At 43.1% G+C, this 14281-nt stretch overlaps 1 protein-coding gene across 3 annotated transcripts; it reads right to left on the bottom strand.

The window, feature by feature from the left end:
• Nucleotides 1-1332: 1332 nt before the first annotated feature.
• Nucleotides 1333-14260, bottom strand: ANAPC5 (anaphase promoting complex subunit 5). 3 transcript variants are annotated; one of them, XM_027689781.1, is made up of 17 exons: nucleotides 13996-14260; nucleotides 13828-13907; nucleotides 13083-13192; nucleotides 12517-12712; nucleotides 11460-11526; nucleotides 10600-10701; nucleotides 9286-9476; nucleotides 8361-8442; nucleotides 7572-7661; nucleotides 6497-6678; nucleotides 5891-6026; nucleotides 5593-5667; nucleotides 4682-4803; nucleotides 3451-3558; nucleotides 2799-2946; nucleotides 2041-2203; nucleotides 1333-1673 (listed from the first exon to the last, which is right to left on the bottom strand). In XM_027689781.1, the coding sequence occupies exons 1-17, from the start codon at nucleotides 14197-14199 to the stop codon at nucleotides 1459-1461; spliced, it is 2271 nt and encodes a 756-aa protein (XP_027545582.1). In that variant the 5' UTR covers nucleotides 14200-14260; the 3' UTR covers nucleotides 1333-1458. The 3 variants fall into 3 exon arrangements, with proteins under 3 accessions (XP_027545582.1, XP_027545584.1, XP_027545583.1); XM_027689783.1 differs by lacking the exon at nucleotides 13828-13907 and having other exon boundaries at nucleotides 1346-1673; nucleotides 13996-14014; XM_027689782.1 differs by lacking the exons at nucleotides 13828-13907; nucleotides 13996-14260 and adding an exon at nucleotides 13626-13761 and having other exon boundaries at nucleotides 1346-1673.
• Nucleotides 14261-14281: the final 21 nt, after the last annotated feature.

Below are 14281 nucleotides of genomic sequence, written 5' to 3'. Positions count from 1 at the left end.
AGAAGGGACAAGCCACCAACACCAGCATTCCCACAAAGCTGGGTTCCTCTTTGCTGTTGGGAAGAGTTGCTGTTTTAAAATCAAGGCCCTGATGATCTGCCAACAGCCACGATGCAGCACTAATTAGCAGGATGTGTAAACTAACACTGGAGTACCCTTGTCTCAACCACTTCTCTTTTCCTCCTTGCCTGGCAGGGCTCCAGCAGACCCAGGTTTAGGTCTGGTCTTGCTTTCTCTTGCTGACAATGCCACAGTTAAATCTATTGCTTTCAGGCAGGGGATCTCCCGGTGTTAAATGATGTTCAGCTTTTATACAGTCACAGGGTGACTGGCACACTCCGCCCCAAGGTTCACCTGCAAGAGGTTTACACTCACAAAAGTGCAATCCCATCTGCCCTGAAATCCCACAATACAGCCAACAGGAAATTTTCTTCCAAAGTGAGCATCTAATTGCTAGAAGACAACGTCAGCACACGGGGTATTCAGTTACAGAACCATGGAATGGTTTGGGTTAGAAGGGACCTTAAAGACTATCTTGTTCCAACATGTCCACTGCCAGAGGCAGGGACACCTTCCACTATCCCAGGTTGCTCCAAGCTCCTGTCCAACCTGGCCTTGGACACTTCCAGGGATGGGGCAGCCACAGTTTCTCTGGACAACCTGTGCCAGGGCCTCACCATCCTCACAGGGAAGAATTTCTTCCCAATATCCCATCTAACCCTGCCCTCTGGCAGTGGGAAGCCATTCCCCCTCGCCCTGTCACTTCATGGCATTGTCCAAAGTCTCTCTCCAGATTTCTTGTGGGCCCCTTCACCCATAAAAGCAGAGCAGGTGAATGATACACAGCACTGAGGGGAGAACACACAAAATAAAAACATTTCAGCGGAGCTGGGGCTTTTGTTTCTCTGCACAAGGACACGTGGAACCACAGCACCGGGACTTTGCACTGTTACACCTCTGACTGAACCCTTCTGGCAGCTCCATCTGTTCCAGCGTGAACAGCGACTGCAGACAGGTTAAATGCAAGGACACATTTTAAATCAGACTCCCCATTCCACATCACTTAAAAGGAGCACAAAGGAGCTTTGCTTCCACTTCTCACTATTTTTTGTGCCCCAGTCTTCATAAAGCCAGCACTGATTCTGGAAATGTCACTACTAAGAACAAACACTGTTTTTATCATGACTGTGCTACCCCCCTCAGTATGCTTATAACACAGTCAAGAGGGTCTTTTCTCTTTTTTCCCCATTCAATTCTTAATTTCAAGTAGAGAATAAAAGGGAAATGGGTTGAAAGCAACACTTTCCCTTGTCACTACAAACAAAACACAGGTTTGTTCCATGCCAGACCATGATTTATTGGCAGTTATTCTGAAACACGGATGATTGAATATAATAAAGATGTTTGTAAAAAAAACCCCAAACCTAGAAAAACAAACAAGTCTCATCTTGAAATGCATCACTTGAAGGAATTGATTAAGGGGACACCGTGTGCTGGCAGTTCCTGGTGCAACTGCCGGAACAACATGGCACATTTGTTCCTTTCCTGGGTCTTGCCGAGGGTGTGGAACAGCCGGGCCTGGAAGTAGAGAACGTCTCTGAGCTGCTCTTTGCAGTCCACCTTGGCAAAGTAAGTCTTGGCTTCATTCAGATTCAAGATGGCAGATTCCAAAGCTGTGGGCAAAAGGGGGACAGTTGTACTTAAGACAATATCACAATAACAACTCCAAGCAATACAGCTCAATTCTAAGGAGCCCAATTATAAATTCCTCAGCTTTTCAAAACCATTTGTGTCTTAGCAACATGGTCTTCTAGCTGGTTTCTGTTACTCAGCCTTTGCTGCAAAATATAGTGTGAAAGTGTGCAGATAAACAAGGTTCCAGCATAAACAACTGGTGAATAACTAATTCCAACTTAATTTTGTATCTGATAACCAGGTAACACACTTTTTTAATGGTGATGGTGTAGCAGGACACCAGTATCAACACGGGCTTGCGCTTCTGAGCACAGTTTCAGTGAGAAGAATTACTCTTCACACTACCTTCAATCTTCTTTTGTGGAGAGTAGGAAGCTGCAGAAGCCACCTGACATTTGGCCACCAAGAACATGGCACAGCCTTTGTCCAGGACAGCTCCATGGGCCAAGATGGGTTCTATTGCCATGTGCAGGATATTCAGGGCTTGTTCAGGAATGCCAAGGATCAGCTGGAAGAGAAATACTTGCTACTGTCATACTGGAATCCTCTGGTAGGAGCTTCTTCAGGGAAGTCACATCTGTTTCTAATAATACAATGCACTACAGACAAGGGTGTAAGACAATTAATATTCTTTTTGTCAACTTTTTCCCCCACAATCCTCTTTCAGATTAAACTTGTCAGCAGAAATGAGCTGCTATCTGAAATGATTGGGAATGGCTTCTCCACTGAGTCAGTGCTGACAGCCTCATCTCTCAGAATAAACAATATAACTCAACTCATTGCCAGCATTATTTTTAATACACGAGGCAACCCCAACTCCTTGAAAGCCAGAATACCAGCATAAAAAATAACCAAAGAAATTAAGGCAGGACAAATTTATGCTGCTTAATTATATGCAATAACTATACATTTTAGTGATACACACAAAACTCAACTTTTATTAACTTCCTCGAAAGCTTTTACGTTCCAAGTATGCTTCTTGAGAATCAATCATTTAATTCCAACAAGGCTGTGTTCTTAAATCTCACAGGAGTAAAAACGGCATTCAGAACCCTGGAATAAATGTTGCCCTACAGCCCTGTGAAAACACAAATCAGACCTACCTGGGAGAAAGCCAAGTTGAGCACAGTTTCAGAAGCCAAGTACTGCAGGCTGTACTCCCGAGCCAGGGCGAGGGCCTGCAGCAGCACAGGCAGGGCTATGGTGTGACACGAAGATCTCCAGTACAGCTCTGCTATTGACAGCAGCACCCTGACAAAACAGAGGCAAGGAATTACAAACATTGCTGAAAACTTGTTTCCCAAGGAATTTTTCCATCTCTAACAGTATTGGTTTTATTATTAATTACATTAGTGCACATACTATAAACTTAAATTACACCCCTAAGAGGAAATGCCACTGAGATACAAGAGATTAAATAACACTGTAACTACTCTGAAGGTTTGCACTAAGGTACAACCACACACATATTTCTATTTCCTATTTATTTTAGATGCAGTGTTTCCTTTTTCCATAAATCTTCGTGGAACTTGAAGTTTACCACCTTTTAGTTTACATATTAAATATATGTAGGTTTCAATGCCACAATTTTTGAGGATTCCTCCATAGCATGATTAATAACTGAAATGATTCTGTAATCTCAAAATCACAGCAGGTAATCTGAAGACTAGTGAAGTCTGAACACAGACAAATTGAAATGGCTGATTCTAATCACTGCAAAGTGGCTTTAATACTCTGAAAATGAAACATTCTTACCTAATCACCATCTCAGTGTTCTTGGTTTTCTGGCAGTGGATCAACAATTTCTGCAGAAGTTTGTGTGCCTCTGACATTTGATTTTGGGCTTTCAATACAATGGCTTTTCTGCGGTGGTAGAAAGAAAACATGACTATTTTTGTATTTTAGATACAATTCTGCTCTTCAGGACATGGTAAAACAGGTCTCTATTTTGTGACCTCTGTTTCTTGTAACTGCAGACTGGCACCTTGACAAAGTGCACGCCTGGTACACACACAGGCAGGAGCAAAAACAGATCTCTCTGGTGCCAACTGGACAACTCCCAGACAGAAAGGATCAAACTCATAAAACTGCTTTAGATAGAAACCAGGGATTGCCAAAAACAAAGGCCAAAAAGGCAGCAGAAATGGAGGCCATGCAAGCTAGGAAGCACAAGTCATTATCTGTGAGAAAAACAGGTATGAGGTAAAGCAGCTAAAATTGGCTTGAGGTAACAAGGATATGGAGCAACAGGAAAACACAAGAACAGGGAAGTCAGGGCCAACTGCACAGCAGCAGGGGATGGTACAAACACCCTGAACCAGACACTGAGCAGAATATTTAAAGATCAGAGAATTCATGATCAGTCCAATTCCAGAAGGACAAGCATCAGGTCCCACAGCTTGAATACTGATCTCCCGGCTGACTGGCACCGGCTGCTTTGACGTGTTTTGCCTCATTGAAAATCAAGAAGGAATTGCTTTAAACAGTAAGTTGGTTTTCATACTCACCAAATAACAAGTTTTAACTCTATTTTTAACATGTCATTCTCATTTAGAAACAAGAATCCATTAAGGTGAGAGAAAAAAAAAAATCACATTGTTCTATTTTGTGAAAACCAGGGCACAGAGGGAGATGCTCAAGGCCTGAGCTCCTTCCCCAGCTATTTGACATAAAAATCTGCTATGTGCTCAGGTTTGAGTACAGCTACCACAGCAGATTTTAAATTGTTCTCACAGCAGATCTACAACTCTAGAATAACAGCAACTTCAGCTATTCCAGTTCTTAAAATGTCCAGAGAAGCAAGAAGGAATTATTGTTGCAGGACATGCTCTAAGAGAATAAGCCCTACAGGTTAGACAGCATGACTGTATTAGTTCTGGAAAGGGAAAAACATGTAAGCACACGACTGTCAGCAATCATTCTGCAAAATTCTTCATTATCTTCACAGGACACACCTGCAAGTGTATGAAGATCCATGACTTCTTACCTGTACACACCTTCAATGCTGTTAAGTGCTGTAATTCCTGCTACAAGAGAATCTGCTACGTGATATCTGCCATCGTTCATGGCTCGCTCAAACTGTATTTTCTGATCAAACAGCATCCAAAGCTAAACAAAGAACATCCAGGAACAAGTTTTAGAAGATGTGCCTGCTCATTTTCTCATCCCAAGGCAGAATTTACTTTTTCTTTTCCCCTGTGGGTATTTATGTCTAGACACACCAACTCCACCGTCCAATTATTGGATTTACTAAATTACTGTCCTCGACAGAAATGCTCAGGTCTGGATTAATGTTTCAATATGGAAGCTCACCTACTTGACTGCATTTTAAGTAAAAAGGCTCTTCTAAATCATTACTAATGCTCTGATTTGTTCTGTGGTGAAAAGAGAAGGACCAGACTATATTTACTGGGATCTTGAACACCTCAATGTAAATCCTATCTTACAAAGTCCTGTGGTAATGTGTTTCCCAGAGTCACACAAAACCCAGCCCATTAGCCTATTCTCTCAGTTATTTCTGGATTGTAATATATCAAAATAAGGAGCACTAATTAGACAGAACTTCGAAGCTCCAAATCAATGCAGGGCATTTAATTCCTATATGTGCTCATGAAGCAGATGTATATTCCTCTGTTAATGAAATTTCTATTTAAACAGCTTTATCTTAGGAGGTTGCAATGGGAGAAATGTCTCACCAGTTTGAAAACAACAGAGGCAGCTTTTCCATGGTTTTGTAGAAAAGCTGATGCTGCACAGCCTCCCACAAGGACAGGAGCCAAGGGAAATGAGAAAATGTATAGCCCAAGGCATACAGAGGGAAGAATTCTGGAGCAATGGGATTCAGATGCTACTGTATAATAGTTACATAACTTACAGGCTAAATTATGAAGATTCTACCTGTGCATGCTGACTGTTGGGAGGGAATCTTTCCTTCAGGTGTTTCAGTATTTCAGCAGCAGCTGCAAAGTACCCCTGGAACACAGAACAACACTTTGATTAATGGGCACCACTCCCCTCCCTTTCAACACAACCCTCAGGGAAACAACTTGCCAAGCAAACACCCTGCATTGTCTTTGCCCACAATGCAGACATTAAAGGCAGAAAATAACATCAGCCAAGTCTTGCACTCTCTGTCAGTAACACCCACAGCTCCTCTCACCAGATGACATTTTGTGCAAGTAGCCCCAGAACTCACCTGCTCTGCGTGGAGCTCAGCCAGGTGACACAACACCACGGCAAAGGACTCGGTGTTGTTCTGCTGCACGCCCACGTTCACAGCCTCCAGACTGTTCATGCTCAGCAGTGTTTGGGCTTGTTGAAGTGCCATGGTGCTTGTGCAAGAGAAACAGCTTTTAGTTTTCAAGGAGCAAACAACCACCGTTTTTAATCTACGGTTTTGTTATGACAACAGGCTGCATCTTCTGGTGAGTCAGGGGCCTTGGGAAGAAGGAAAACTTGTAAAACAACTGCTATCCAGGGATTCTGGACTGTGCAGGCACATCAAGTACTACAGACCGAAAGCTGCACACAGTCTAAGCAAAAAGATTCTGAAAAGGGGGGCTAAGGAAAAATTTATGATCTATTTGCCACTAGTAAATGGAAACTCAATCTTTTCTTCAGCACAAGTTTTAAAGCAACACAAGAGAATGGAAATAATTGCACTGAGCCTGTACTGAATCACAGTCTGATTGCTTCATTTTAGTGCAGTGCAGAGACATAGACATTTGTTACACCTATATAAGTGCATTATGTGCTAACAAGTGTAGTGAGGTAACCCAGGGGTTCCAAACAACCCCAATACCTGCGGCCATATAATCTCCAAATGGCTGTTTTCTGTGCTGTGCTGATGTCAATGAGCTCTGACAGGCTGTGTTTCCAATGCAGCAGATCAGAATCTTTTAAGGCATCCATTAGTTTGTTGGCAGCCTTTCCTGCAAAAGCTCTTTGCTGAACCAAGGACTGTATTCCCAAGGAAGCAAGATACTGGGAAGAAGGAAAAAAAAATACTAACAGCGTTGAAAGACAACACAGTACATCAGGCTTGCAAATCACACTGGAGCTGAGTTCTAAACTAATAAAAAAATCCCCAAAAGATGTGAGGTTACTCAGCACAGACAAAGGAACACTGCTCCAGGCATTTCTTTAAATACCCACTTATGCACACCCACACATATGTGAATGTCATTTTGTTGGATGTAAAAGGTAATTTCCACTCCCCCACACAGAAATCTTACAGAGGAGGACAGGACCAGTACCTGGATTTCTCCAGTGATGGAACAGCTGTGAAAACACAGAGCCTTCCCTCCCCTTCCCCACCAAGCAGCCACATCTATTCCCATCTCCCAAAAACAGCAGTTTAGTCCATTTTAGAACAATTCTCTTAACAAAGTAATCGCAGATTTGGGAAAGACAGAACTAAACATTAACAGCCAACAGATTCAGGGCACAAACCACCAAAGGGGAAGGCAGCCTTGGAAGATTTCACAGCTGGGACAAGTAAACATGTGTTCAAAGCCCTGCCAGAGGCATCAGCACTGGGTTTCAGAGAAGGTGGAGGAATAAGAACCTCCTCAGAGCACCACATTGTGCCAAAATGGTGCCTGGGGCCAGTAGCCACAGAGTTTTTCTGCCTGAAATCAAACAATTTAGGAGGAAAAGCAGTGCTCTGGCATTAAAGCAACTGAACTCTGCTTTGTTAACGTGAAGAGCAAAACTCACAGAAACAGCCACATTTTGGAGTGTTAAAATAGATTTGTTGGAATTCAGTTACATATTTTGAACAGACCAGCCACAAACCCCAAACCTCTAATCACACACTCCCATCACCACATGGGTTTGTCCCAGAAGGAAGTTAAGGACGGAGGAAATGGACTCACTGGCAACCCAAAGTGTAAAGATTTGTTCACAGAGTGCTCCAGCAGGACACAGCTATCGAAGATCTTCTGCTCCAGGATGTACAACCAGCTCTAGCAAGGGAAAAAATTAAAATCTCATTGCAAATAGCCAATGGCTGCAGCACTTTGAGCTTGGCTTACTTGTTACAGAATGCACAAAATCTCACTGGAAATACAAACCACTTCAGAATTAATGATTCTAAGGAAACTTCACTAAATGCTGCACAGCAAAATACATCAGAAGTGCAGGGTGGGACACTGGTGTGGCAGCAGCCAACGCTAGAGGGTCAGTGATGCACAGAAATCCCACTATTCTGGTAACTGTGGAGTGCAGTACCTCAGGAGTTTGTACCATTGATGTCAATTCATTATAAGGTTGATTACAGGGAAAAAACATAGAGAAATCCAAGTCTTTCCCTCTAGCTTTTCGTTTGCTCAAAAGGTAGCTGGTTACTCTTTGAGAACTCACACAGGAAGAAGGAAGCTTATGAAAGACTTTGTTTAAAACATCTAAGACTAAACTTTGAGCTCAATACTGAGATCTCTGGGATCACAACTCCTGTTTAAGAAATTAATCCCAAGCTGCAACAAAGCCATCCCACGAGCCTGAAGTTTGCTGCCCTGGGTGCCCCACCTGCCAGAAACAATGTCACCCCACTGCTGAACAGCCAAATTACTGATGCCCTGGGGGAGATCCTGCTATAAGAGAACTTCTGCAACAGTTCCCTGAGCAGAATGACTCAATCCCCCCTATTTCAGGACAGCTCTCACCAGGCAGTGCTGCAAGCAGACATGGTCGTTGGACTCCTGGGCAATCCGAATGGCTTCCTGGAGGGCAAGTTCAGCCTGCTGGCTGTGAGCAAACAGAGAGGGAAAACAGTCAGAATTCCCACAGTGCTTAAGATACAGCATTCTGAGACAGAGGAATATTGATCTAAATTATGCATATTGCACTCAGAAGATAATTCTGATTTAACAGACTGCTGAGAAGGCCTGTGTTTTCCTCCTGGCACTCAGCAACACATTCTACTTGTGAGGCCAAAATGCCAACTGGAACCCCTATGTGGGCTTTCAAACCCTATACATGCCAGTGTGCCAAGTTATTGTTTGAACAGGGGCTACATTTAGTATCTGTGTAGAAATTGTTGTTGATCTCAATTTTGCAGTGCCCTTCCCCTCTCCACTCCTTTCACATGATGCCTCCAGGCAGCAATCAATAAATGCAAACCATACATGGAGATGGGAAGGCCAGCTTTATCAACAAAATAAATGCCACTCCTATGGCATTTTTTAAAAGCTCAGATGGCTTTTTTTTTAATTATGCTTTTTTCCAGATCATCAGCTCTATGTTGACTCGAATGTTAACAGAAAACCAACCACACTTCTTGAGAATATGGCTGAAAATAGGGATCTGTGTCCACCGAGGTCATGGAAATGTAGTGACTGAGAACTTAAACACCCAGGAAACAGGGATAGGACACAGACAAATGTCAGCTCTTAGACAGCTCAGTTCTTATGGAAACCAAACAAACGTCAAAATAGAAACAAACCGAGATCCCAAGAAAATCCCGACCCAACTGTCAAACCAGAGAAAGCCCCTTCTGCTAAAGGGATTTTCGAAAGGAAAGGGGTGTGTGTGAGCACTCTGAGGTGCCCCAGGATGCCCGTGAGCTGTGTGGCACAGGGAAGCCCTCACTAGTGGCCGAAGCGGCAGTGCAGGGCCGCCAGGTTGAGGGCAGCATAGCGCAGGCTCCGCCCGTATCCCTCGTCCCCGTTGCTTTTGCTCTCTGCTCCCGTCAGGATCAGCCGGTCGAAGTAGTGGAGGAGGCTGTGTGTGGAACTGAAGACATCCTTCACTCTGAGACTGTTCAAGTAGCTTAAATAATGCTAAAAAAATGGAGAAAAACCAGCTTTAACGATGCAGACATTAAAACACAGTTTGTGTTTATAATCACTATCTATTTGCTTACCGAGAAAGGTTGGTCAGCACCTGCAGCCATAAAATACTGCATGGCCAGAAAGCTGCAACAACACTGATAGCACCTGTGCAGAATTTCTGGATAAAACTGGATAATTTCTTGGGCAAAACTGGTTGTTGTCCCTAACAGTTGGTGTCCCATAGGCCAAGATCCGGCAGTCAGAGCGATCCCACCCAGACTGAGATCTCTGCATAGGCAGAATCACAAAAGTAGATTCCCTGCATTTATGTGTGAAGTGAGAGGGGGAATGAAGGCACGACTCCCACTGTGTCTGCACTCGGGAAGATACTCAGAAACAGCAGCACTGCTTCCAAATGCTGTGCAGACAGAAAGGAAATGCTAAAATTGTGTGTTTTCTTTTTGACTTTGAGACCCAGGCAGGGCAGTTCCTTTATGTGAGACTAACATAACACTGGAGAGGACTTATGGAGTTGTGAAGTCCAGCCCAGGACTATGGCAGCCCTTTCAAGGATATGTGTCCAAACAGGAATAAAAAAATCCTGTCTGCTTCAGCCCAGGGAGGAAGAGTTAGAAAGGAAAGCAGGAAAGAGTTGACTGGGAACTCATGGAATTTGCTCAAGAACAAGCTGTTCAGGAACAAGGCAAGTGCTCACAGCACAGGTCTGGAAACAACCCTCAGTGGGAATTGTCTGGGTTTTCTGTATAAATTGTTATTAAGCACAGATATTGCACTTAATATTAGTTTTTAAACTATGGGAATATGAGGCCTGAAATTCCTTAGAAAATGTGGGAAAGAGAAGTTTTAGGTTTAGTTAAACAAGAATGCACTCAGTCCCACCAAAATTAAGAGGCTTATATCTGTGCATGAAGCCAGACATGCAGGGAAGCTTAATTAAGGTTTCTGTGCCTTCAGGAATTTCAGTCTGAATTACTAAACATTTACATGCAACTTGCTCACATTTTTATCATCTGCTTATATTTCAATAGAGAATAAATTGCTCCCAAATAATCCCAGCCTAGAGATAAGAAATCCCTTTACAACCATTTTGGATAAAGAAAATGGTACTTACTGCTTCAGCAATGTCTGGATTAAATTTTAACAAGTTGTTCAATTCCTTTTGTAAAGATGCTGGAGTAAGAGCCTTTGTCTCATCATTCTTTAATAAAGAAGCCTGGGATAAAATTTGAAAAGTAAGATTCGTAACTCCATCAAGAGGGTTATAAATGCATTGTGATACAGGACTGTCAGGTTGTTATCTGCTTGGAGAGAACATTAAAGGAGATTTTGTAACAGCTCTGTCTACTGTGACACTGAAACATCAGTGTCAGTTTTATTCTGTATTAAATTATAGTGTTCACTTTCCAGAGATCAGAGAGACCAAGTCAAATAAAAGCTTTCTCAAAGGACTGTTTAAAGGTACTTAAAAGAATTCTAGTGAAATTTCTCCTTGAATAATTAACACAGCATATTTCTCACTGGAATTACATGTATCCTCTCACAACAAATATTCAGGAAAATAAATACAACTAAATTCAGAGTTTGCTTTGGCAAGTAGTTCAATTAATAAAAAAATTGCAATAATCTAGTTACTAGAATAAGCATTACTGAATACTGAATTCCTGACATTTGTGCCCATGTGTATTTCTGCTCCATTTTGTATTTACCAGCTGGAATAATCAACAAAACTGCACATTTCACAGACATCAGATCTGAGGCGAGCAGGGAGAGCGGAAGGACCTTCCCAGAACCAAATATCAGCATATGGTGATGTCTAGATAAAACACTTTGAGCCCCAAGTGCTCACACTGAGCAACAACATGCAAGATATCAACAAATCTTTAACAGATTTAACATCATGTCTGGCACTGTGGATAAAGGTGAAATTCATGTTATGGAACATTTACCCCACTTTATTCAGAATTAACATACCTGCTGAGACAGAAAATACTCTGCTTGCTTCTGGGAAAGAGGACCACTGCAGGATATCTCTTCTTCCCTGGTAAGAAATGCTCTGGTTACAAACAGGAGCAAGGAAATAGAATAAGGAAATACACTTTATCAGACACTCCATAGTTATTGCTTTATAAAGTTTTATGAGCTATTAAAGCTCAAAGCAGGACTGAAAACTGAGAAAACTTAACGAAGAGTAAAATTTACTACATCAAAGCCAGCAATCCAAATGATTTCACACAGTTTAATTGTAATCTTCAACCTGCAGAAACCGTAGTAGACAGGAACTTTACCCTACATACAACCTAAAAAACCCTAAAGAAAAAGAGCAGAGAGATGATTTGGGGTTGGCACATTCAACTGAATTTGCTCTGTTTTTCCCTTCTTCTGCAGATTGTCCCAGTGAAATGAAGTGGCACTTTGGCCACACACATCACTCCAGAAAACAGCTGTTCTGCCAGAAGTTTATTCCGTGGGAAAACAGCAAGTACAGCACCCAGCCAGACCCCAAAGCTGCTGTCTGACTGCTGCTGCAGCAACTCCTGCACAAGCACAGGTTTATACAAAGACAGTTTAGAAAGTACATCTTAAATATGTAGCTACAGAAAATACTTTTAGGATTATTCTTATACTTCTTTAGCAGGTGAAAAACTCTCAATATTTGCTTCTTTTTGAGGTATAGAGAGTGAGTTCTTTTATTAGGAGAGGGGTGGAGAGAGAAGCCAAAAACATTAAGCTCAACTTCTCCTTATTGAGCAAGCTTTCCTAGCTGGAAGTGACCCTCCAACAGCTTCAGCACATGACAACCAGAGAAGTCAAGCAGCAGTGAGGAAACTGTGGGCAGCAACTGCCCTTCAGCCTGTGATTCCCTAAGTGAGGATGAGGCACTGCCACCTTCCATGAGCCACTGACAACAGTCACCACACGGTGGCACTAAGAAGTAGCCACACAGCTCAGCCCGGGTTTAGGAAGCTTTAAAAAAATCCAGAATTCATTTCTTTAAGAAGCAGAAAAGGCTTTAGTGTGACTATATCACCTTAATGGTCCGTCGAGTTCTTCCTTCTCCATTTTCCCATCCAGCTCCTCTGGATTTGTGAGTTCCATGTCACTCTCATCAGCTCCACTCTTCTTCTCATCCCTCTGGAAGTACTGCTGAAGGGCTGTGTAAAGTTTATAGACCTGACTGAAAGAGAGTTTGTTGTATGCCAGGATCATGTGGCGCAGGAACAGACCTGGAAAGGGAAACATCATGACTGAGAGCTTAAACCACATCATTTCATTTCTCATTTAACAGAAATTAATGAGAAATTTAATAGAAATTAATGAGCCTCATCACAGCCTACCAAGTGAAAAAACTCATTTTTTTCAAGGTGTAAATCTGGTCTTAATTTTGGTGCAAATCTCACAAATAATCGGATCACAGAAAAATTGTTAAAATCAGTAACAACCTGACACTATGCAAAATTATTGGTTAACACGAAACATCTGAGCAAGAGAAAAGTCTTACACCTCTCCAAAAAGAAAAACAAAGCTGTATTCTGACTAAACTACAGCAATTATAGATATCACAGCAAAAATAACTTATGGATAGCAATTATTTACCTACTACACTTGTTTTATGAACTTCTGGCTCTGTCCCTGTAAATGAGTCTGAAAGGTCATCAAAAAACTGCTCCATATCTTTCAGTTCTCCTTCTACCATAAGTTTTAACCTAAACAGGGAGAGAGAACAGCATTTTTTTTTAGGGTATTCATAGAGACATCAAATAAAATACTCTCCTGTTTCAGGCATAAATAAGTAAACACAGAGAGAACCAAGTGGTAACTCATTCACTGGGGTCAGAAGGTTTTTATACTCGTGAGATAAATATTCAATAATAATTGTGATAATTATAAAAATAATTATTATAATAATATCAGTATTTTTTCCTTTTAAAATAGCTCTTTTAATAAAAATAATAATTAGAAAATATGGCTATTGTAACAAAACAAATAGGAACCCAAAAATTTTGATTTTTATTTTAAAAATTTAAAACCTTTGATCAGATTTTTGGAACTGTTGCTGTTTCAGCGAGTTATGTGTGAGAACAGACCTCCTGCACCACAGCAACTTTAAACCTGATGCCTTCCACGTCTGGTTTGCAACTTTCAAAACTCGCTGATGAAAAGTAAGAGAACTGCAGGAGCACAGTTTTGCCCCAAATGTGTGACTTTTAAAACTGAACGTTTGCACGTTTCGGAGCAGTTTTTCGGTGTCAGGGCCGGCACGGACAGAGCGGAGGATCCAAGCGCGGCCCCGGCAGCTCCTCCCCGCCCCGCCCGGCCCCGCCCGAGGCGTTTCCCGCACCTGATGTGGACGGAGCTGGCGAGCTGCGGGCAGCACTCCTCGATGGCCGCGCGCAGCCGCGACAGAGCCATGTCGGGACCCTGCGGAGCACAGCGACATGTCGCGACAACAGGCCACGACACCACGGGCTCCCCCCCACGCTCCCTCCGCCCCAGGCCCGCCCCCGACCTGCAGCAGCGGCAGCAGCAGGCGGTTGAGGCGGCGGCGCTCCAGCAGCCCGAGCTGCGCGCCGGCGCGGCCCAGCTCGCTGAGGAGCACGAGCAGGGCCATCTTGTGCGGGGTGACCCAGTCGCGGACGCCGAACACGTTCGCGTGCACGACGCCGTTGCTCAGCATGGGGTTGAAGTAGAGGCTCTCGTGCACGCTCGCCATGGCGGCGCCCGGGGGACCGTGGGGCCGGGCGCACCGCCCCCGTCGCTCGGGAGACCGCGCGCGCCCCGCCCCGCCGCCCAAT

The sequence above is a fragment of the Neopelma chrysocephalum genome, unplaced genomic scaffold, assembly GCF_003984885.1.
Source record: "Neopelma chrysocephalum unplaced genomic scaffold, ASM398488v2 Primary Assembly neopelma1_77, whole genome shotgun sequence".
NCBI lineage: Eukaryota > Metazoa > Chordata > Aves > Passeriformes > Pipridae > Neopelma > Neopelma chrysocephalum.
The sequence above is the reverse complement of the archived record's forward strand: the minus strand, read 5'-3'. Positions and strand labels throughout refer to the sequence as shown.